The 22,073-nt window shown below is 46.6% G+C and overlaps 1 protein-coding gene across 1 annotated transcript in view; it reads right to left on the reverse strand.

The window, feature by feature from the left end:
* Positions 1-22,073, reverse strand: part of ALX4 (ALX homeobox 4) — a 38,994-nt gene that overhangs the window by 9,370 nt on the left and 7,551 nt on the right. Inside the window, exon 2 of the mRNA XM_008919743.3 lies at positions 1,044-1,354. Coding sequence (XP_008917991.2) covers positions 1,044-1,354 — 311 coding nt within the window. The remainder of the gene's footprint in view (positions 1-1,043; positions 1,355-22,073) is intronic.

Consider the following 22,073-nt stretch of genomic DNA (forward strand, 5'->3'; position numbering starts at 1 on the left):
TGCCTGGTGTAAGACATACAATCAGGTGTCTCCACAGGCCAACTATTCAGGTAAATCCCAGAATCACACAATATTCCAAGTTGGAAGGGACTCACAAGGATCAGTGAGTCCAATGCTTAAGTGAATGGCCCATGTGGCGATGGAACCCGTGACCTTGTGATTTTTAGCACCATGCCTTAACCAACATTCTTGATGTTAATGCAGGTTCTGGGGATGGTGAGCTGACAAATGCCTGCAGATGGAAGTTACATGATTAGCTAGGCTGCAGAAAGAGCTGACCACCAAGGCATGAGTTGTGGATGTCTGCTCTACGCAATGATGTTCCTTTTTGCACATGCTTCTGAGCCCTTCCAGGCCTTCTGTTAAACTCCTTTATGTGGATTTTGGCTCAGCTGGACCCCCAGTTTAGTTTGGGGGAGCTAGTTCATAGGCACCTGTGTGGGTGGAGGTGGTTGGAAGTCTGTCAACAGTGTAGCTGTTTCACTCTCCTGCTCCTCCCAAGGTGGTGGGTGCACCTTTTGTCTCCAGGTCTCCAGCTCTCATGCATCCTCAGCACCTACTTAACCAAGCAGGCAATAAAAGCTCCTTGTCCTGTATCACCTCATGCTCTCTGCTACTGAGCTCCTGGTCACCTCTGCATCCCCATCTTGCCAGAAAGAGCCCATCTTGTGGAAAAGCTTGCTCCCACTCAGACTAATGAACCTGTGTCCCCTGTGAGTCTCCTGAAAAAAAGTGTTTTTTGTAAAAGCTTTGTTGTGAGTGGCCATGAGGTTTACCCGCCTGCTGTCCCATTAGCTCAGGGGCAAGAGGTGTGTCTGTGAACACTGAAGCACAGGACACCAGACCAAATAAGGGAGCTGACACTAGTGTCAGATGCGGATGTACCTTCCTGGCCTGTCCCTGCTGGAGAAGCATGCTAGCCTGTGGCACAGGCTCTGGGTAGGGCTCGGCTGCCTGCAGTTTATGGTGGGGCTGCAGGGGACCTCAGGGGCTTGTTTGCAGCTCACCCACCCCTCACCCAGCCCCAGGCCATTCCCCCATACCTGTACACGAGCCTCGGTGAGGTCTGTCCTCATGGCTAGCTGCTCCCTGGCATAGACATCAGGATAGTGGGTTTTCTGGAAGACCTTCTCCAGCTCCTCCAGCTGGTAACTAGTGAAGGTGGTGCGGTTCCTCCGCTTTTTGCCCTTGTTGCTCTCCGAGTCGGCCTTGTCCATGGGGCTGGGGAGGTCTGTGCTGGCCCTGTCCTGGGGCACTTTCACCCCAGCCTCCTTCACGCTGAGGTAGCTGCTGTCCATTCCCGAAGGGTCAGAGCTCGGCTGCAAGTCGGCCTCTCCCAAAGCACTGTCTTTACCTATTTGGATGGGAGAGCAGGGAGGGGAGAGGAAGGAGGGTTTCAGCAAAGGCAGGGGGTGGGGAGAGACAAAAGGAAACAGATGTAAATATTTTGACCAATTAGTTGGTTCAACCAGTTTCAGCTAGCACCCTGGCAGGGGGGCAGCAGCTCCCAAAGGTGGGCAGAGAGGTTGGCACCAACCTTGGACAGAGAGAGAGAGGGAGAGAGGAAGGAGGTGAGACAAGGCAGAGGGCTGCCATGGGTGCAGAAAAGCTGCCAGCCTTGGCCTCAGAAGGTATTGGAGCTCAGCTTTGGGGTGTCACAGGCTGTAACGATGGGAGGAGGTCGCTGTTATGGCAGGAAGGTTGATCACAGGCCACAGAGGCCAGCACAGATGGGGAAGAGGAAGTTGGGGCAAGCTCTGCCAGCTACTCCTCCCTCTCCAAGAGCCAGGTGGAAGGATGAGCCCTGTGCACTCATGTGCACACAACCTAGTCAGACCCTTCTCCAACACCCACATTGAGACTGAACCCTGCAGAGCACTACATTCCTTGGTCCTGGCCACAGGAAAGGTCTCTGAGGATAGAGGAACCCATCTGCTCCCCGCATCAAGTAGGTCCCCTGTCACCAGCTCATTGGTGCTCCCCTACTGAATAGCACAAAACCAGTACCCAGCAGCCACGCGTGGTGCTTGGTTATGTCTGCTTTCTTGTCCTGCATCCCCTGGCAGTGGTGGTGTGTCAGCAGAGGTGCTCCTGACTGATACCCCACAGTCAGCCCACAGCCTTCTGAGAGGACTTGCACTGCTTTTGGCAAGAAGGCTATAAATTGGGCTTAGTGCCACAGAAAAGGACGTCATGAGACATCTACAGAAACAGCCCAGCCTTTGTGCAGGGCAGAAGGAAATGAGAGGGAGGCTGACAGCAGCCTGGGAAGGTGTTCCTGCCTGACTACCCTCAACAATTAATAATTAATGGGACATGAGGTATGACAGCAGTACGGTGATACAGGAGGAGGACATTTCAACCACTCAACTGGTAAGCTGGTTCCTGTCTAAGGGGTAGCAGCTACAAGTAAAACCACTTTTGAGCTTCTATAATGGGGCATATGTATCCTCAAGCCCATGTGCTGTGATGGAGCATCCTCTCCTGCCCACCTCCTGCCTCCAGTGGAAGTGGTGACACCTTCATTAGCAAGAGTGCTGCTACACCAGCAGGACTCTGGTACGTCCTGACAAGTGACCACGGCTCTCCCTTGTCTGGTGCCACTGCTCTGCATTGTGGGCCATCTCCAGACCAGAAAAAGAGGGATCTGTGTGAACAATAGACAACCTGCATATGCTGCACAGCTCCCTGTCACACCTGGCCACATTTCTGACTGGGATCTTTGGACAAAAAACATGGTAGCCCTACTGCAGATTTTAACCTTGAACCACTATTCTCAGTTCCTAAATGTCCGGGAAGTGGTACAGTGGTACTTCCTATTCATGCTCTCCTTACCAAGCAAAGAGTACATCAACTGGATGATCTTTTTTTTGATTTTCACATTAGCCTATTTTTAAATGCTACCAGTCCGGGGTCAGTCTTTCTAGGAAACAGCTCCACCATCTAGTGGTGTCCCCACTGGGAGCTTTTCCCCAGCAGTGTCATATCCAGGGTCATTAACGCCAGCTCAGGCATCTTAGCCTGTGTCTTTGGCAATTTCCATTTTTTCCAGCACTTATCTCTTGTTACATCTTTCCACTAATTCACTGTATATTTAGAGTTTAGCCCTTCTGTGAACAGCTGTCATGTCTCCACAACCAAAAGCCCGTGAATGAGCTTGTGAGAAGGTGTGCGTGTCCTCACCCATTTCTCACTCTTGCAGCTGAAAGACTGCATTGAAGTGATTGGGATAAAACCAGGATGAAATGTAGCTGTCACCCTCAGGCACAAGGGCAAGGAAGGTCCAGATTTAAGTCTGGTAGGATGAGCTATGAAAGGGTTTTGAGAAAAAAATTGCCCAGTTGGTACAGTGGGGTTGAAAGCAGACGTCGGTAAAGGTAACAGTTGCAGGAGCTAACTGCGACTACCTCCCTGCTGTGATTTCGGATTTGCTGCTTTCTCTGATACTGTTCACTCAGGCTTTTGAGGTCGTCCCTGTAAAGCTTTCCAAAGTCTGATGATATCTGTCTCAGCAGTCTTTGCTTTGATCCTTAGGAACATTTTGCCAATATTTATACTCCCTGGACCAATGTCTAGGCCAGGGACTGACACGCTGCCTCCTCTTGCACCTCCCCTCTCTGACCAGCTGACCTCTTCCACTGCTCCTGGGGGATGCAGGTGGGCAGGCCTGTCCAAAAGAGGCCCTGCTCCACAGCCTAGGTAAATCATATGATACGGACATGATATTTATAAATTTCACAACTGAAAATAAAACAGTTCCAGAAAGTCTGCAGCAATAGACTACCACCTATGAGAGTCAGTAGAGACAGAGCAATAAATATATGAAAGTATTCCAGGAATTTTTTTTTTCTCTTGTCTTTCTTTCTTTTATTATTTATGATACCAGGAAGCCCAGTTCCCCACGGCTTTGTGCTGGCTGCCTCCCTAACTCCCAGGTGCCCTGTAACTGCAGCAGCAGCAAACATAACACCTGAGGCCTTTCCTTGGGAACTCCTCTGCGTTTCTTATCTGCTTGGGCAGCTCAGCTAGCTGGGAAAGGGTCTGCAGAAACATATACACACAGAAAAGCTCTCAGTCTGTTCGAATTTCATTGACTGCATAGCCCAAACTGCATTTGGGAGCTGGGCATCGGACTTTCAGCAGTGATAGTTACTTCCATCACAAACCATCAGCCCCAAGGAGCAAGCGACTGTCCCTGCTATGCACACAATGGGTATTCCCCTGCCTGCCTGCTGCCAGTCCAGAGCCCTCCTCGCCAGCTCAGCCATGCTGCTGTCGTGATCCTGCACTGCAGCAGACATGGGCTTCTTCACCTCTAGCCCCTGAGGGCCCTGGCAGGGATGAGCTGACTCCATGAGAGGAGCAGCAACTGTGGGATGGAGGGCAGGACAGCAGTGTAGGGAGGGGATGGTGTGCATCCATCCTCGGCTGAGCATCCCAAGAAGTAACTCTCATTCCCTAGAAACAGGATCTCTGACCTCAAAACAGTCACGCTAACTGCTGAAGTGAAACAAATTGCATACATCTGCATATGGATATGCCCAGACTTCCTGTAACTGGAGATGGCCTCAAAGTTTCAGTGCAAAGTTTGGGGTGTCTGTTTCTAATCAAACCTAGAGAGACCTTGAGTTATATATTGTGAAGATCTCCATGACAAGGAGTTAATGTGAGCACCATTGCACCCTTACAAGCCCGACAGGACCGCTTGATGCCTCTTTCACTGCTTATGACTCCATCCTTGCCCTTGTAGCAGTAGAAGGATATTTTCTGGCTTCCCACAATTATGTATTGCTTTTTCAGTGCCTTGGTGCCTGCTAGACCATCAGCACTGCCAAGACCTTCCCTGAGTCACCCTGTGTCAGTTGCCAATGGGCAGGGACAGCCCAGGATATCTGGGCATGTGAGCCCCAAACACCTTGCAGCCTCTTTGGGCAGGATGCCTGCATCCCCAGTTCACCTGGAGGGGTTATGCCTTTCCAATCTCACCGTGTCTGTCCTGGGGACCCTACAGAAGAGAAAGGGGGTGCAGGAAACACAAGACCATGTGGCATATATGGCCATGAGGTAAGCAAGCCCGTGAGGGAGCCAAGCATCATGCTGCTCTGCTGACACTGTCCTCAGGGAATGGTCATTTTGCTCATGCTGTCAGAATGTTTGAATTCACAGCTTGTATCTGTTTTGTTCCTCAAGTGTTCTGTTTTGTGAGGACGATGGAGTAAAATCTTCAGTATGTACAATCTTATCTATGAAATTTAATTTAGAGCAAAGTCAGCTTGGCACATCCACACGGCAATGTAGGATAGGACATTTCCAATACACAGCTTTGGGCCCAACTTGAAAAGATAGGTCTGCTTTGCACAGCACATACATGACAAGCCACAGTTCCTTGCTGATAGGTTTCTTCCCATAGATTCTGTGACTGTGGCCCCACAGCCCATAAGGATGCAAGACAGCTATATGGCCAACACCCAGGGACACAACCAGCACAGGGCAGTTTCCCATGGGCTCCAGGCAAAAAAGCCTGGATCTTGGCATTGCCAATATACTGCTCTGACAGCATCATGTCCAAGCTATTAGTCTCAGTGAGGAGTTTATGCTATCCCAGTCTTGGGAAGCTTCAAGCATAGCCTGGAAGACCTACCATGTGGCAGCTCAGAGAGGCTGCCTGTTGGTGGACAACCCACGTCCAAAGCACACGGCACAAGTGGCGTGGGGCTGCACCAGGCTGCCTCTCTGCTCCCACACTAAATGACATAGGGACCTTCTGCCTTCCTGCCCAGGTGTGGGCACAGGGGTGTTCCCCCCACCCATCCCCAGATTCTGTGACCATTTCATGGTGCCTCTCCCTGTCTGCATAGCCATGGTCTGACTCTTCATAGCAATGATGCATTAAAAAAACCCCAAAACATCACAACCTCAAGTGCAGATGTTTAAGAATTCTTTTTAAATCCAGTTCTGGCTCTTAATGTCATTCTCTGAACTCTTGCATAAATATCAGTGCTAAAATTTTCCCTAGATAGGGTTTGGGCAGGGTACTCCACACTTTTTACCAAGGCAGATTTGCACCACAGCCCAGCCAGCACACCTCAAGGACTTGGCCAGCCATAGTAACCTTATCCAGTTCTTGTGATCTTGCCTTAACACATGCTGAAGCCATTATGCTTGTTCTTAAGCTGTCTGCTGCAGCCTTCTGCCTCCTGTCTGTCACTGAAGTCTAGGAGTCAGCACAAGACTATAATTTAAAAAATATCCACATCTAGGGTTATATGGGAAAAAATGGAGTGGCTGGATTTTAAACAAATAAGGACCCAAATATTTAGGTTTATTTTTGTTCAGGGAGTTAGTAATCTTGCAGTCTGCACATGTAGATAAGGGTTTAAGGATGGAGAGAAGACCCACATTTTTTTAGCTGTATTTGGCATCACTGATTTTATTAGTGATGATCAGATGCCTAATCATACCTTCACTCTTGGGCCCAACTGAAATGTAAAACTGGGCAGCATTCATCGCTTAAATGTGAGTTGTAGAAGTCTACACAGGACACAAACCATTGGCTTCATTTTGGAGGGTGCAGTTACCCTTTGCTGCTAAGCAGAAACTGGTTGGAGAATCTCCATTTCAGCTCTGGATAAGGATTGCCTGTCCATCTATCCCAGACAGGGACCTCATTTGGTTGATCCTGCAGAACCTGAAGGAAGGCTGGAACACAGTCTAGGCTGTTCCTGTGCTTATGGTACAGCATTCCCTTGCAGTGTACAAGTTCCTCATGAGGGGAACAGGTGGGGGAGCCACTGATCTCTTCTCTGTTGTGACCAGTGACAGAACCTGAGAGAATGGCCTGAAGTCGTATCAGGGGAAGTTTAGGCTGGATTTTAGAAAAAGGTTCTTCACCCAGAGGGTAGTTGATCACTGGAACAGGCTCCCCAGGGAAGTGGTCACAGCACCAAGCCTGACAGAGTTCAAGAAGTGTTTGGACAATACTCTCAGGCACATGGTGTGACTCTTGAGGATGGTCCTGTGCAGGGCTAAGGGTCAGATGTGATGATCCTTGTGGGTCCCATCCAACTAAGCATATTCTGTGATTCTGTGATTCATTGACTACCCCTTGTGCTCAGGAAACCACTGCATGAATGTTCTCATCTACATGGACACCATCCATCTCTGCTAAGCCTGTAAAAGCTGCTGGCACTGCTGCTCTGCTGCCTGCAGCCTCCTGAGGCTCTACAGCAAAGAGGGGAACATAGTGGAACTCACAGGCTAAAAGTAGATGTGAAATACCTGACCACATTGGAGAGCTAATTACAGAGAGAGCAAATTCTTACAGAAAACCCTACTTGTAGGATGAAAGGGGGAGAGCAGCATTTCTTTCTACTGTGCTCCTCCTGACCACACCTAGGGCTCCTCTCTTCAAGAAGAGACTTATTTTTCTGATCACAGTATAGTACAGGAATAATGCTGAAGCCCGGAGCAGAAAGACCTCAAAAACTCCTTCTGTTCTGAAAAGCAGTCTGGGGACAGTGCCAGAGGTGCCACATCGCACGGGTGAGTCCATAAGCTTTCTTTTGGTCGTCCTGATGCCAGTGTATAACTTAAGTCACTGGCTCTATCTCCACTGTGTGCCTGGGAGATGCTTCCATGGGAGTCAAATCTACCTCAGCCCTGGCTGCACTTTAAGCCCTCTTGTTCCTGGGTAGTTCTTCTGGATTAAATCACTTTGTGGGTTTGGGACAGACAGCTTGATAAACATTAACTCTAGTGCTGCTGAGAAGTTTATATCACAGAAAGCCTGGGGAAAATGTGTATTATTTCTTGTGAAAGTTGCTGTTCCTCTTTCTTTTTTTCTGAACTAGCTTTTTTTCCCCCCAGTACAAACATCTGGTTTTAAGGGCACATTTTGCTTTATTGCCTGATTAGCTGGATTCACACACGCTGTGGCTACTTGGGGAGAGCTCAGCATTGTCTGTACGAATGCAAAATATGCTGCTTGCTCCTTTTTCATGTTATTTAAAGAATGCTAACAAAACTGGCTTTTACATAAACAAATATTTTCTAAAAACTCTGCATAGAAGCTGTGACTAGAGTAAAAGGTACAATTTACGCTCCAAGTCCTTCTTCATGTAGCACATTCATTTGAACAGTGGAAAAGTGCTGACTGAGGAAATTTTGAAGGCACAAAAATGCTTCTAGCAACCTACTGTAATTGCAGCTGACTTTCTGGCTCCCAGAACATGATATAAAGAAAGAGAAAGAGGAAGAAAATGTGCTGCCCTTGCCTCCACTGGGAGAAACACATGGTATGACTCTTGGGGATGGTCCTGTGCAGGGCTAAGAGTTGGATTTGATAATCCTTGTGGGTCCCTTCCAACTCAGCGTATTCTGTGATTCTGTGAAAATGAAACTGCTTACTTGTGTATCATGGCTTCCTCACTACTGAATGCAAAAGGAGATTATTGTTTATGCCAAATATTCTGGAGCTGGGCATCTCAGTTCTCTCTGAAGAGCCCATTAATTTCCTAGTGATCTGGTTCCCTCCTCTCTGACACTTGAAGGTTTTCAGTGTCTGCAGGAGGTGACACACCCCCTGCCTTGGGGATATGCCAGGACCAACCACAAGATGACTTTTTAAGTGACAGCAGAGGGAGATGACAGCCCCTTCAGTGGCATCAAATCCTCCTTATATCTCACACAGGCAGCCCCAGGTGCAGGGCTGGGCGTGTTCAGCTACAGGTTTGCAGCACACCAGACTATGTTCAAGGCCCTGCTTGAAAGTATGACAGACAAGATGGGTCAGCTATTGCATTTTAAAATGTCTCTTTTATTTCCCACTATAGGCATGTTACAAACATCTGGGAAATAATTGTGGGTTTCTGCAGTGTCCTACTTGTGTTTCTGCCTAAAACGCTGCATGTGAACCAAAAGCCATGTAGTACCTCTGAACTGATACATCTCCAGTGTATGCCAGCCAAGAGAGATGGACAAGACAGGCAAGGATGGGAAGGGGTCTTGAAAGGGCTTTCAGTTTCCTCTTGGCTCAGATTTTGATATCTTTTGGATAAGTAATCTCCTCCTTCCAAAGCAGTCCTTCATTTCCTTGCCATGGTAGTGAGTACCTGAGGGTCTCAGCTTTTCTCAAGTTCCTCAGAAGCAGATCTAAGCACCTAACTGCTCTGAAGACTTGACTCAGTGCTGAATAGATTAAATATGTGATCTCATTAAGAAAAAAATCAGTATCACTAATATTGAACAAAGTATTGAATGGTATCATCTCACTTAGACCCAGGCCAGTAGCTGTTTGTTGGGATTTCAGTCCAAAAGTGTCCACAGACCCTTGGCCAAGTGAAAGGCAGAACAGAGAGGTCCCCAATGCTGTTTGCTGGAGCCTTTTGTTTTCCACAAACAGGCACTGTAGGGTTTTGCACATATTGATGCTCGGTCCCAATGTGGGTGCTCTGTTCCTCTCCTGTCTGAGCTGAGTTTCCCTACTGGGATATCCCTACTGTCAGCATCTGGAGCAAACTGCCCCATCCACCTATCTGTCTTACTTTGGGAACATTCAGTTCTCTCAATGTTGTGCTTCTTTTAGAAAAATGTAGATACAGCAAGGTTGCTCCTCCCCTGCTATCTCCAGCCAAGTTACATGATGATAGTGTTTAAGGTAGCCACGATTCAACCCCCCTCCCTGCACTGAGGCCTTATGAAACCAGGCCCTGTACTTGAAGCAGGGAAAGGTAAGCCCTAGGGAGCTCTGAGGCTGACAGCGGACCGTGCCATTCAGTGCCTGTGGTAGCACTGAGGGTTGTTCAGTTGTGAGTGACAGATAAGAGTGAGGCAGGGCTTAGAGCTAAGCTCTCTCGGAAAGAAAGAGCATAAGTGTTCTCATCAGATTCAGACTTATGTATTCAACTTAACCTCACCTGTGCCCTTTTGCCACTGCAAGGATCTGAAAAGACCCCTTGCCTGAGCAGTGCAAGAGAAAAGGGGGCTCTTCACTGCAAGCTGTCATCTCCTCCAGAGCTTTCCCCTGCAATCAGTCAGCACCTCCCTCTTCCCCACAAAATGCCCTGGACATTCCCCTAAAATTTCCACCCAAGGCTGGGCGCTGGCTAAGCAGGACATCTGCTCCATCCCAGTGAGAGAGAGGCACGAGGCACTGGTACAGCCTTCCACATCTCAGTGTGTGTTCCACGCTAACCACACGCCAAGCGAGGCACCATCAGTCGCCATGTGTGACAGAAGATATAAATCACCCATCTAGTTAAGAGGGGAGTGGAGGGACACTACTTCCAGCTCGTGAGGAAGGCTGGTGAGACAAAACTGCCTGAAGGGAGTTGAGCCTTGCTCTGATGTCTGTCCATGGCACAGTTTAATTCCTTACTGCCAGCTTGCAGAGTGATTCACCCCATCCTGTGGGTCTGTGCCTGCGTGGACACTGTTCACGCTGTTGGTTGGTTGGTTGGTCAGTCGGTCTGTCAGTCTGTCTCTCTGCATTCTTCTGTCTCTCTGCTTTGTAAAAGCAAACTGTTCTCAGCAGAGGAAGCAATGCATTGCTGAAGTTCAGCTGCCTCCCAGAGGTGACTTCCAGGTGCCTGTTTTGTGCTGCTGGCAGCAGGGCTGGAGCTGCAACCTGAAATCACCAGCAAAGAAGGGGGGCAGGAGGAGGGAGATTAGGGCCATTTTGTAATGAGCTGTGCAAGAGCTCAGCTGCCTCTGCGTTATAGAGTCCTGATTTAAATTAGTTATAGATAAACTTCAGAAGGCTTGAGAGGCCCTGGCCAGAGAGGTGTCCAAGTAGACCCTGCCCAGCTGAAGCAGCCAGCCTGCAGCCCTAATTCGGCAAGACACAGCAGCTTATGAGTGTCCCTGGACTGCCCTTACACTTAAAGTGCAGCGTTATGTACCTCAGATGGGCAGTCAGGCAAGCCCCAACAAATCCTCCCAGCACAGCTCCTGTGCTGCTTCTCGTGCTTCCCAGTTTGGAGCCACAGATGCCCCTGTGGAGAAGACCTGGGGACTCTGAGTCTGGATAAGATGATGTGGCAGCCTCAGTGATACTCAAGTACAGGGCATCTCAGGGGGATTTGGGTGCTATCAGTTTCTCTTGAAAATTGGAAAGGAGAAGTGATGGGAAAACTGGAGAAAAGCAGAAAACACCCAAAGTTGGCTGAACATCACTGAACCACAGAAAGAGTTGAGTTTAAATGTTGGGCCAAAGTTTGGGCCAGATTTTTTAACAAAGTAGTTCTGCTATTCTTCAGTTTTATACAGCTGATTAGTAAAGAAAGGCCCAGATGAGGGAAGAAAAACTGTCAGCCTTCCCCAAAACTGACTGTTCTTGGAAGCACAGCTATAACTTATTTCCATTCCAACTGCACATCACAAAACTCAAGGCCAGCCAGGTCTGGGAAAACTCCTACAAGCAGTAGGCTTTTAGAAGTATTCCAAAAAGAAATCAGGTTTCTGGCTACCAAACCCACTAATTCACAGTCACTGAGCCTGGGCAACAGACTGGCATCATCTTTCACTGGCAGAGAGTAAGAGGGCAGCAAAATCGCAAACTGAAGCAAGAAGCAGCACAACCAAATTAGGAATTTTCCAACCAAGAAGGAAGACACAATAACTAACAACAAACCTGAGAGTAATAGGTTGTTCTCCTGACCTCTACACCCTTGTCACGAGGTGGGGCCAGTGCTGCAGCCCCATAAGGTTTCCTGCAGAGGTGTCAATGGAGATGGGGAAGCCTGGACTCCTGACAAGGTCTGAGGGCAGCAGCAACCCCTGCTAGTCAGGGACTGTCATCCCTGGTCTCCATGAGCCCACATGCAGTGCAGGGGGTCATAGTGACCTCAAGCTCTCATGGTCTCAAGAGCTGTTTTGAGGAATTGAGGGGACATAGCTGCACTGCATGGCCTGGCCATGACCCTACAGCATGTCTACACTGTAGCTGTGAAGAAAGAGCAAAGAAAGAAAAATCCGTCTAAGACTGGCTTACTTGGAAACTCCAATTGACCCTGACACAATCTAAACAAATATTTTTTTAAATTGTTCACAACGCTCCAGCTTTCTTATATGTATCCCCAAAGAGTGTCATAAAAATGTCTGCAGAAAGGACTTTTTTAACCTTTGCTGCCCTGCACTAGGGGCACATATTTCAGCTCCAGTTAAAGTGAGGTTTAATAAACTCTTGGCCTCTGTAGGATCCCTCCAGCCTCTGTGGCACACAGTTCCCCCCACCTCAGTCTGGCTCTGGGTCTGTGTCCACCACTGGCATTTGCCATGAGCAGCCAATGCCACTGCAGCCTCCAATGGGAGCCCACCAGGAGTCAGGAGTGCTACACTCTCGTGCCTTGCATTTGTTTCTGCTGGGGCTATGAGGAGTAGGGAAAGAATGTTTGAAATTCTCCCTCATTTCTCCTCAGTTTTTAGGGCACCGCTGGAGCATTGTTAGCTCCACATCCTTCATATCACAGAAGAGAGAAGGTATATGTTGCCTGTGGGAGACAGGCTAATCTAAGTCATTTGAATTATACCAATAGCTGACACAAGCCAGCTTGGTAAAATACTGCAAACCTCTGCTTGCTTCATGGTTTAAGTGCAATGCTTTCTTCATCCAAACAAATACTTACGTGTTGTTCAATAATCCCTTCTTAATGAAGTTTTGACAGCTTATCAAGGAGTAAAAATGATACTACATGACTTGGCCTATTATTCTCATGAGACATTTGTGCAAGAGCCCAAACACATGGTTCTCAAATGAAAGGGATGAAAATGATTTACAGAAGCAGTAAAGTGAGGCAAAGGTTTGTTGATAATGAGGCACTAAGAGGAAATGGAATGAATGTGCCTAAGATTCCTCTAGTAAATGAATAACAAATAGTATTCACAGTCAACAACTTACATTTTTAATTTGAGCTGGGAATAGGAAGATGCAGATGAAATGACAGCTATTAAGAAAAAAAAAATCCATCAGGTAGTACTGATCAGGGAAAACATCCACAAAAGCATACTCTTACTTGTGAAAATGGAGTCTTGAATTGCTGAAAGGGTAAACTGTGCTTGTCAAGTAATTCAGAGTGCTATGCACTCCGAGCTTAGAGAAAGGGATTTATTTCGCTTGAGAACTACTTCGTCTTGCAACACATGTAATTGTCACCAGGGAAAAAAACCAAACAAACTAACTAACAAATGAATAAAAAACTCAAACAAAAAAACAGAAGTAGGTTTGCATGAGCCGAGAGTATTTGACATTTACTTTCTTCTCCCCCTTCATGGTTCACTTCTTTGCCCAGATTGTCTGTGCCTGCTGAGCCACACTCCCACAGTGTCTGCCCATCCTGCACATGCTCTCCAGCCACTTGACCCTGACTGCCAAAGTTACCGGGGTCTGGCCACTCGCTGTACTTGGTAGTGACAAGGCCAGGCCAAGATAATCATCACCTGCATCACTAAATTCCTTTATAAAGCCACTCTGGGATCGAATTTTTCTAGGGAGAAGATGGTGGTGTAGTTTCTGCAGATGGTGCTCAGAGCAGTGTGACTCCATTGGCACTGATGGACTGCCTCTGCTGGCTGGGAATGCTCCCTGGTTGCATGGCATCATTTTCCTGGATCCAAGAAAGGCTGGACCAACTACTGGGGGCCACTGAAAGAAGAGTAAGTTCAGACCTAGTTGGAAATACTCCCAGAAGATGAGAAATCTGCAGTATGTTTAGGTGCGAAAATTAAAACTGCCACTACTGGGAGTAGCTCCTTATAGCTTGTTGTTAGATAATCTTTCAAAGGAAAGGCACAGGGCACATTTCCTACACAAAGCCCAGCTCTACTGCAAGTCTGATGATTTTTTCCACAGCACAGAACTTATGAAAGGAGTCATCATCAGATTTTTTCCTGACATGAAGAAAACAAAAATGTGCTTAGTTTTAGTTACATTCTTGGAAACAGCTTAATTGATTTAGATGAACTTTAAAAAAATAGTATTATGAAAACAGCTGGAGGGAAACAACTGCTTTTAGGCAAGATTGTTAAGTTTTGATTAAGTTAGAAGCAACTGGATGCAGAATTGTGGTAGGAAGTGTCAGGCAATAGAAACAAAAAACAGTGATTCTGGTAACACGCTTTCCTAAGAAAGAACAAAAAAATCATGACTCTTGGAAAGAGAAGAACTCCTGGAGCACCACTCACTCTCAGATGAACTGGATGACTACGTGAAAGATGATGACCATGAAAATCAGCCTAAATTAAAAACTGTATCCACATCAGCTGAGTTCATGCCCACTTTTGCGTTTGCTTCCAGTTAACATTCCAGGACAAGATCATATTGACATGAGTGACAACAAATGTCAAGTAAATATTAGCAAACTTTTGCAGAGATCATCTTTAGGAACTTGTGAAAAAGAGGATTTTTCCCAGAAACCTACTTCTGCCAGAGATGCTCATACAACTAGGGAACAAATACTCATCTCGTGTCCACCCTTTACCTACCTTCTACTCACCACCACAGTTCCACTTTCAGCTGCCTACTTCTTGCACCAGTTGACACACACACACAATCTGCTGACCAATCATTACTCACAAACATCATCCCAACAACAATCCTGGCTCCCAGACAGACCTCAAAAAATCATACCTTGCTAACAATTTGCATATATAACACATATTCATTCTTCCTGCTCTCTTGTCTCCCAAAATGCTCCCTTAGGGGAGCTCTTGTTTTGGGAGATAGTTGATCTGCATGTGGATGTCTGTGTGCTGAGATGGGCCCCACCTCAGAAGGTCCCTGCTTAAAGACATTGTGATGCCAATGCCACAAGAAGAGCTTCGGTGCTTGAAATTTGCCTATTCTAGCTGGGTGGGAAGCAACAGGAGGCTTTAAAAGCAGGTGGTAAGAGTGGCTGCAGGAAGGATGGCCTAGAGGGGAGAATAAAATACACAATCAGAAAACATGGGCTGGAATCAATACACATCAAAAGCACCAGTCTGAAAGGTATGTACTGTTTCAGAGTTTCCTAGACAAGAGTAAGCAAGCCCCGTTTTCAACAGCTGTCTCCCTGTGTTCTTTAAAAATGAGCCTATCTACAAGATAGGGTCTGGAAAGAATGAAATTTGGGAAGAACAGATAAACACTTCAGTTTCAAAGATCTGAGGGCTCCTGGCATTAATGAGGCCACTAGCCACCAGCTGGCCTCTCTTTCCCAAAGCATTTCCAGCTCCTGGACTCAGAGTGCTTTCAAGGTGAGCTGCTGGGAGCTTCAGTGTCTTGCTTTCTCCTTCCTTCTCATCTCAGACATGCTGTCTCCTGAGATTTACTATCTCACAGTACATTTGGGTCATAGTTTTTCATACTTCATGAGAGGCAAACATGCTTGTGTGGGAACGTGTGATTTCTTCTGCAATTCATCTTGTTCATAGCGCTCCCAGGAGGAAGATATACAGTCAGATGTAAATAATGCAACTTCAAAGTCCAAAACTCCTTCAGTGAACACACTTATGAGGCTAAGCTTCCAAGAAGCCAGAGTCTTAGAGCCAAGGTTTTAGTGCTAAAGGAAACTGTGGAAACTCTCCATCCCAAAGATGGGGTCCGAGAGGCCTTCCAAGAGCAGGCTGTGCCTGCTAGTAAATACAGGTTTGCCTGAAATTAGGGACCTCTGAGTATTTGCTGCTCATATCCTATGTTTTCCAAAGCAAAGATGCAGCTTCCTAAATTGGCTTAAACCACATTGTTCTTTCCCACTGACACTTCCTACAGCTGATGAAGCTGAGGCTTATAAACAGGGATAGCACAGCTGCTATACAGTCCAATTTACTTCAAACTGTAGTACATAGTGAACTAAATAATCTGTGTGTGTAACTTTGTCAAGAATATGATCTGATATAAACAGAAAATAAAACATTGGTGCTTCATCTCCTGTCGGTTGATGTACTGTGATGTTTGGATGCTACAGTAAGAAGCTCTGTAGATTATTACCAGCCAGGGACAGTCTGGAAGCCAGTGTGCCATTTCTTTATTTAATGGTTTTTGCTCCAGGAGAAAGCTTTGCCAGGAGAGCTGGGGGCTGTGGAGCAGAGGAAAGGATGGTCTGGCATAACATCACTTTGTGCAGGACACAGCAGGGTGAGGAGCAGATCACCTCAACCATGGTGCTACACCGCTATCACTGCCATACTGCCGGGGCCCCTGCTTACCCCTGCCACCTGGTCTGAGCATGCTCTGGGGTGTGCCTTGAGCAGTCCTCAGTGCCCACACTCACACTACTCACTGTGTTAATACTTCTGGCACAGGGCTGAGCAAAATCAAACTGCTTTGCTCATCACCATCAGGAATCCCTGCAAAATGACACCTTGCTCAGCCTACTTCCAGAAGAACCCAGACCCATGGACCTACTTCATCTCAGCCACACAGGGAGGAAGTGTCAGAGCAACCAATTTAGACTTCTACACACTAGTATCACGTTTTCCTGTTGGGACATTTTCAAGAGCCAGCTTGGACCAACTTTGCTCCCACTGGGATGCTATTACAGGCTTTCAGCTGCTGCTCCCTTTTCTTCTGAAGAAAGGAGAAGGAGTTCCTTCTGAGAAGGAGTTCTCAGCAAAGTTTTTGGTTTTAATGAAATTTGTGGACTAAATGAGGCCATTCCCTATTTTTCCCCAGTAGGGAACTAATTTCTACCAGACTCAACATCCTTAGCTGTATTCTTGGCTTTCAGGACCCACTCAGCTACCTTCCTAACTCCTCCTTGGCCATAACTCTTACAAGTTAATGCACTTACGTGATCACTGCTACACACCATGCTTTGTCTGCTTTGGGCTCCTAATATCTCCATCTCTGTGGGACGGGAAATCACACAGATTTCCACACGTAAGCCAACATCAGAGAATGTTCATGTTGCCTGAGGCAATAATTGTATTAGATTTTCTTTAGAAAAACCTGGGTCATTCCACCTGATTTTTGCAGAGTCCAGGTAGGTCGGACCATTATAGGCCAGATCTATGAACTTCTTGCAGGGACTGTGTTGTTTCCTGGTTAATAACTGAAAAGGAAAACTGGGGTCAGACAGCACTTTCCCTTTACACTGAAAGTCATTAAAATCAACAAAATAAGCAAAGGGCTGGATCGGTCCTGGTTCTTTTGTCACTCTTGTAAAGTGTCTGGGGTGTGATTCAGTTACCCAGTCATAGGTTTCTGGTGCTGTGGGAGACACACTAAGGTCTCTCAGAGGCCAACATGGGGTGGGCAGATACCAAGGCCTTGAGGAGCAGCACAGGGAGACCAGGCAGTGTAAATGGGGGCATCTTAGGCCAGGTGGCATGCAGCTGGCTCAATGCCTCCTCCTAGCACCAGCCAAGCTTCCTCTCTCCACCATCTTTAGGATGCTGGATACCTCCTGTTGCATTTACTAGTATCTAACAAACCTGTCTAAACACTTTGGCCTCAAAACCTTTGCCTTGTTGGATGCTCTTCATGTCTAGGTCCCCAAATATGGTGAAAAATTCATTCCTTAGAAGCTTGGTTGCTATCACAGCCTCTTAGTTCCTTTTTGGGTAAACTTAAGGTCATTTTCTAAAGAAATCCATAGCTACCGACAAATATTGTCTGGCAGATTCCACCTCAGGCAAAGGCCCAACAACATCACCAGCAATGAATTGCAGTAAGGTCCCAGGAGACACTGCTCAGTAGGGTTTCTCCCCATCTTTGGGGACCCAGTTTTGGAATAAAAGACATGCAAGAAAATCATCACACTTCCTGTACTAATTTTCCATCATCTGTCTGCATTTTCCTCAAAACCAGTTGTCTCATGGCTTGACTAAGGGGTTTACAACCTCAAGATATCCAATGGTTTTGACATCATAACAAAACATCAGAACCTCCTTTTTGAGTGTTTCAGTTATAACAAGCTCTCACAAGTGCTCATCACACATTCCTCATTTCCTATACAACATTTCATCTTTAAATTACAAGATTTCCCACCATGACCAGAGAGCTTTTGCCTTGCTAGTCTGAAGAGAATTTACAGTCAAAAGCAGACAAGGTTGTCAAATGAGAGGGGTTTTTTTTCAATCACACCTTGTTTGACACCACAAACCTTTTTGAGGGACACTTTTAGTTCCTTGAACTCTGCTCTTGCAAACTTACATCTACTGGATGAAACAGGAATGTTTTCATTCCTGCACATTGTGGAAGAAAGGAGATAAAAAAGGATGCATCCTCAGTTTTTTCTTGCTGTTCTGCTGAGGAAAGCGTCTGTCCAAAAAAAGGCCTTTGAATAAGGAATTGTTAGAACTAGTCTTTCATGACTGTGGTCTCGTGTCAGTGCTGTTCCAACCCCACAGACACCTGTGTTCAACGGAAACTGCTTCAGCTCTGAAGTTGCCCAGCTGCTCTCTTTTTGCCACCACGGTAGCTTTCTCTTCTCACAAGGAGCATGTGGAGCTTTTATCATCCTGGCAAGTCTGCATCTGAGCCTCCAGAGGCAGGATCAGTGCCCTGCAAAGCCAGATAGGCTGACAGTGCCGTGTTCCCTTCCCTGGCATTGGGGAACTGCTTCCCCTTTCGCTCCTGGCTGAGTGTTTGCCCAAGGTGCATGTTGTGCCTCTCTTCAGAAGTTCACCTTGCTCTGGGTTCAATTTAGATTGGCAGCCTGGAGCTCATGATAGCCTGTTCATAAAACATCATCTGTTCCTATTAAAAGGCTGACCATATGCCAGGATATCCTCAGCTGTACCACAGGGACTGGGTGGCTGACCTGCTGTGTTGGTCTCTTGAGTAAGGGCTGCTGTACACAGGTAGTGGGAGATCCACAGTACAATATTTTATGGACTTGTGTTAACATGAAAGCCATTTTCACCTCCAGATATTCACTATGGAAACCAAAATGAACCTAGTAAGGCACATCCCACATACCACCTAGTAATGGTGAGGCACAAGCCCCCTCTGATTAATGTATTATACAGCAAAGTTCTTGCTGGCTTTCTTTTCTAGCGAGGACAACAGATGAGGTCCAAAAACTGGCTACAAGCTCAAAGAAACAACTCAGGGCTTGCCCACAGAGGCAGACACCACAAACAGATTACCCAAAACTCTTTCTTTCATATAAGCCATGTCTTTGAAGGAAAACACCACAGGCTGAAAACCCTGGTGCTGACCAACCAGGTCCCAGCCACAGTGATGTACGTGGTGAGTGTTAGTTCATCTCTCACTTCGGCTATGCTGAGCAACTTCCTGGATCCCAGCACTCCAGTCTACTATATGCATTTTACCACAGCATGGACACTTTCCTCAATCCCTGCCTTCCCTCAGATCCCTGTGGGGGCTACATTTTGGACTGTCCCATCATCTCCCTCTTCTGTCTAGTTTCAGTGACCAGCACCTGAACGAGCACTTGCAATGTCTGTAGATTACACAAGTGATAAACCCCTCTCTTGCTACTTCACTATTCCCATAGCTCTCCCTCTGAAGTGGACTGCTGACAAATGGACAAAAATAGGTGGTTCAACAAAGAACTCCAATTTTTACCACCAAGGCCAAGGAAAAGGGGATTTCCAGTACAACCAGCCACAAAACCAAACTAGTTAAAGGCTACAAGGGAAGAGCAGGGTTCTCTGGGCACCAGCTTAATATCCAACCCTGGCCACAAATAAGCCTTACTATAGCTTCAACTTTAATTTAAAACTGGCATCACCCAGCTTTGCATGTGCACCTTCAGGTCCTCCTGTTTCCTGAGCTGAGTTTGGGCCTTTCAGTAGATTTTCATGGGGCTCTGTCCTGACCAGCCATATATTTATAACAACATTCTCTGTGGATATTTCCCCTCCCCAACAGAGCCAGAGTTAAATGAGCCACTGCACTCATGTTTGATGTTGTAGCCAATACCCCATTGCTTTCTATCCTGCAATAGAATATTCTTCTAATAGCTTGAAGTGGTATGAACTGAATGGAAATACTCTTTTCTCCAGCACAGGACCTCATACCTATATAAAGCAACTGGCTTCCCTCTCTTCCAGTAGCAGTTTTCTGACTTCTGTTCAAGAGCTGAAATGAAATATTTAAGCTCTGCCATAAATCCCACAGCTTCATGGAGTGTTTCTGGCCTTCTGCACCATCTGCCTAACTGTCTAGCAATTGGTCCATCAGCTATTTATCTTGGAAGTCCTCACTGGAGACATGAGGAACACAAAATGTCTGCAGGTCTTCTGCCAATTTAGGTAGGTCTATTCTTCCTCTTGCCTTCTAGCATTTGGCTATGTCCTGTCTAGCTCAGACTGATATCTGGCTCCAATCTGCTTATGAAGTTTCAGACCAAATCTTGATAAGCCAGGTTATGTCTATAACACAGTGTTTCTCAGCTCTCAGCTATGGGCCCTTGCCACAGCTGTGCTCCTGACTCCACTCCAAGACAATGTTTGGGCATGCACCATCCCAGAGAAGGTTGGAAAAGAACTACATGGTGCTCCAGAAGATCTCACAGCCTCCTGAACTGGAGACCAGAACCACGGTCCAAGCTATAGAGCATATCTCTGCCCCAGCATTTGGCCTCAGGCTCTCCTCCATCCAGTTCCTCTTCCCAGTCAGTTATACAGTGAGAATGGACATGCATCATCCTCCCATGCAGTCTTTCTTGAGTGACATCACTGGGGCTGGAAAAACCTGATGCTGTGGGTCTCCTTATGCTTGTGTTACAGAGCACACACACTGGAAACGGGCAATCTCACAGGTGACCCATCCCCACCTGACAGACCCAACTGCATGCCCAGCATGAGACAGCTCCATACCCAGCAGGCTGGTACCCTGGTGAGCCTTTGGTGTCATTTTTGAGATGTTTTGCTTTTCTTTCAGAAACCTTGCTGTGGCACAGGTTTCCTATCAAGTTTCGGGCTGAGCAATGTTTTCCTATTTCCCCTGTTTTGTAAAACAACTTCTGGCCTGTGTCACACATGTTCCTCAGCACCTCACAGAGTTGTCGTCTTGCAGCTGGGCCTTCAGATCTCTCTGGGCACTGTCCCAGCATACAGTTATTCTCTGATTGTTTTTGACCCTTTCTGGGAAAATTCCTGATATTGCCTCCTCTCCCTGCACACACTGTACAGCTTTGGTTTGTTTTGTTTTGATTCTGGTGTGAATTCCTTTCACTTTCTACTGATCCTGAATAGATTAGATATCTGCAAGAACCTTTGTTATCTGATCCCTCTTACATCAAAAGAATGAATACAGTTCCCTATTTCCCTCTTTGGAAATTGCATCCTACCCCAAAACCAGTGTTACAGCTCCTAAGTGAAGCAGTCAGTCAATATCCAAAGTCCCAAGGAGACTGCTTCCACTACAGGGAGGAACTGATGAGACACAAGATATTCCTTTTAAGCAGCAGTGCTTGCACACAGAGCCCAGATAGGGAACAACAGCAGTCAGATAGGAGTTATACAGAGACCTTACAAGTTTATTTTATTTCCCCCAGACAGAAATCTGACCAAAACATTTATCCTGTCTCTTCCTCCATTTCCTCAGTACCCATTGATAGCACTTCTCTGATGGGCCTAGATGCTGTTGACTCCCTGCCCTTTGGTTTTGTCGGGTTTTCAGACTTCCACTGAAGAAAGGTGGTTGTTGTCTTCATAAGCCCCACACAGTTTTCACACAGCCTCAGCATACAGCATGTCTGTCAGTGAACCTTTCAGGCTCCACCGCCAGCTTACCCACTTGCCTTACAGCTAATGAACACGGTTCTTGCTAATAAGGAATATATTTAGAAATAAAACTGATTCAACCACCTGTTTCCAGCAAGCAGATTTACAGTAACAAGATAAACACTTAAACTACATCTTCACGAAAAAGAAAAAAATCATCAGATGCAAACGGACTTTTTTTTAGTGCTGAGTTAGGCAATGCAATGGTCTTCAGTCAGTGCAGATGAGTGTGTGGGGCTCATGACATACCAGCTTGTCATGACTAAATCCTGCTGGGACTTGAAGACAGCAGCTACTAAATGTTGAATCACAGCTATTCTCAGTGGCAATATAAAAAATTTTATACTAGTGGGTTCATACTTATATATACTTATATATACTTATATATACTTATATATACT

This window comes from Manacus vitellinus, unplaced genomic scaffold, assembly GCF_001715985.3.
Source record: "Manacus vitellinus isolate BGI_N305 unplaced genomic scaffold, ASM171598v3 scaffold_6_pilon, whole genome shotgun sequence".
Lineage (NCBI taxonomy): Eukaryota > Metazoa > Chordata > Aves > Passeriformes > Pipridae > Manacus > Manacus vitellinus.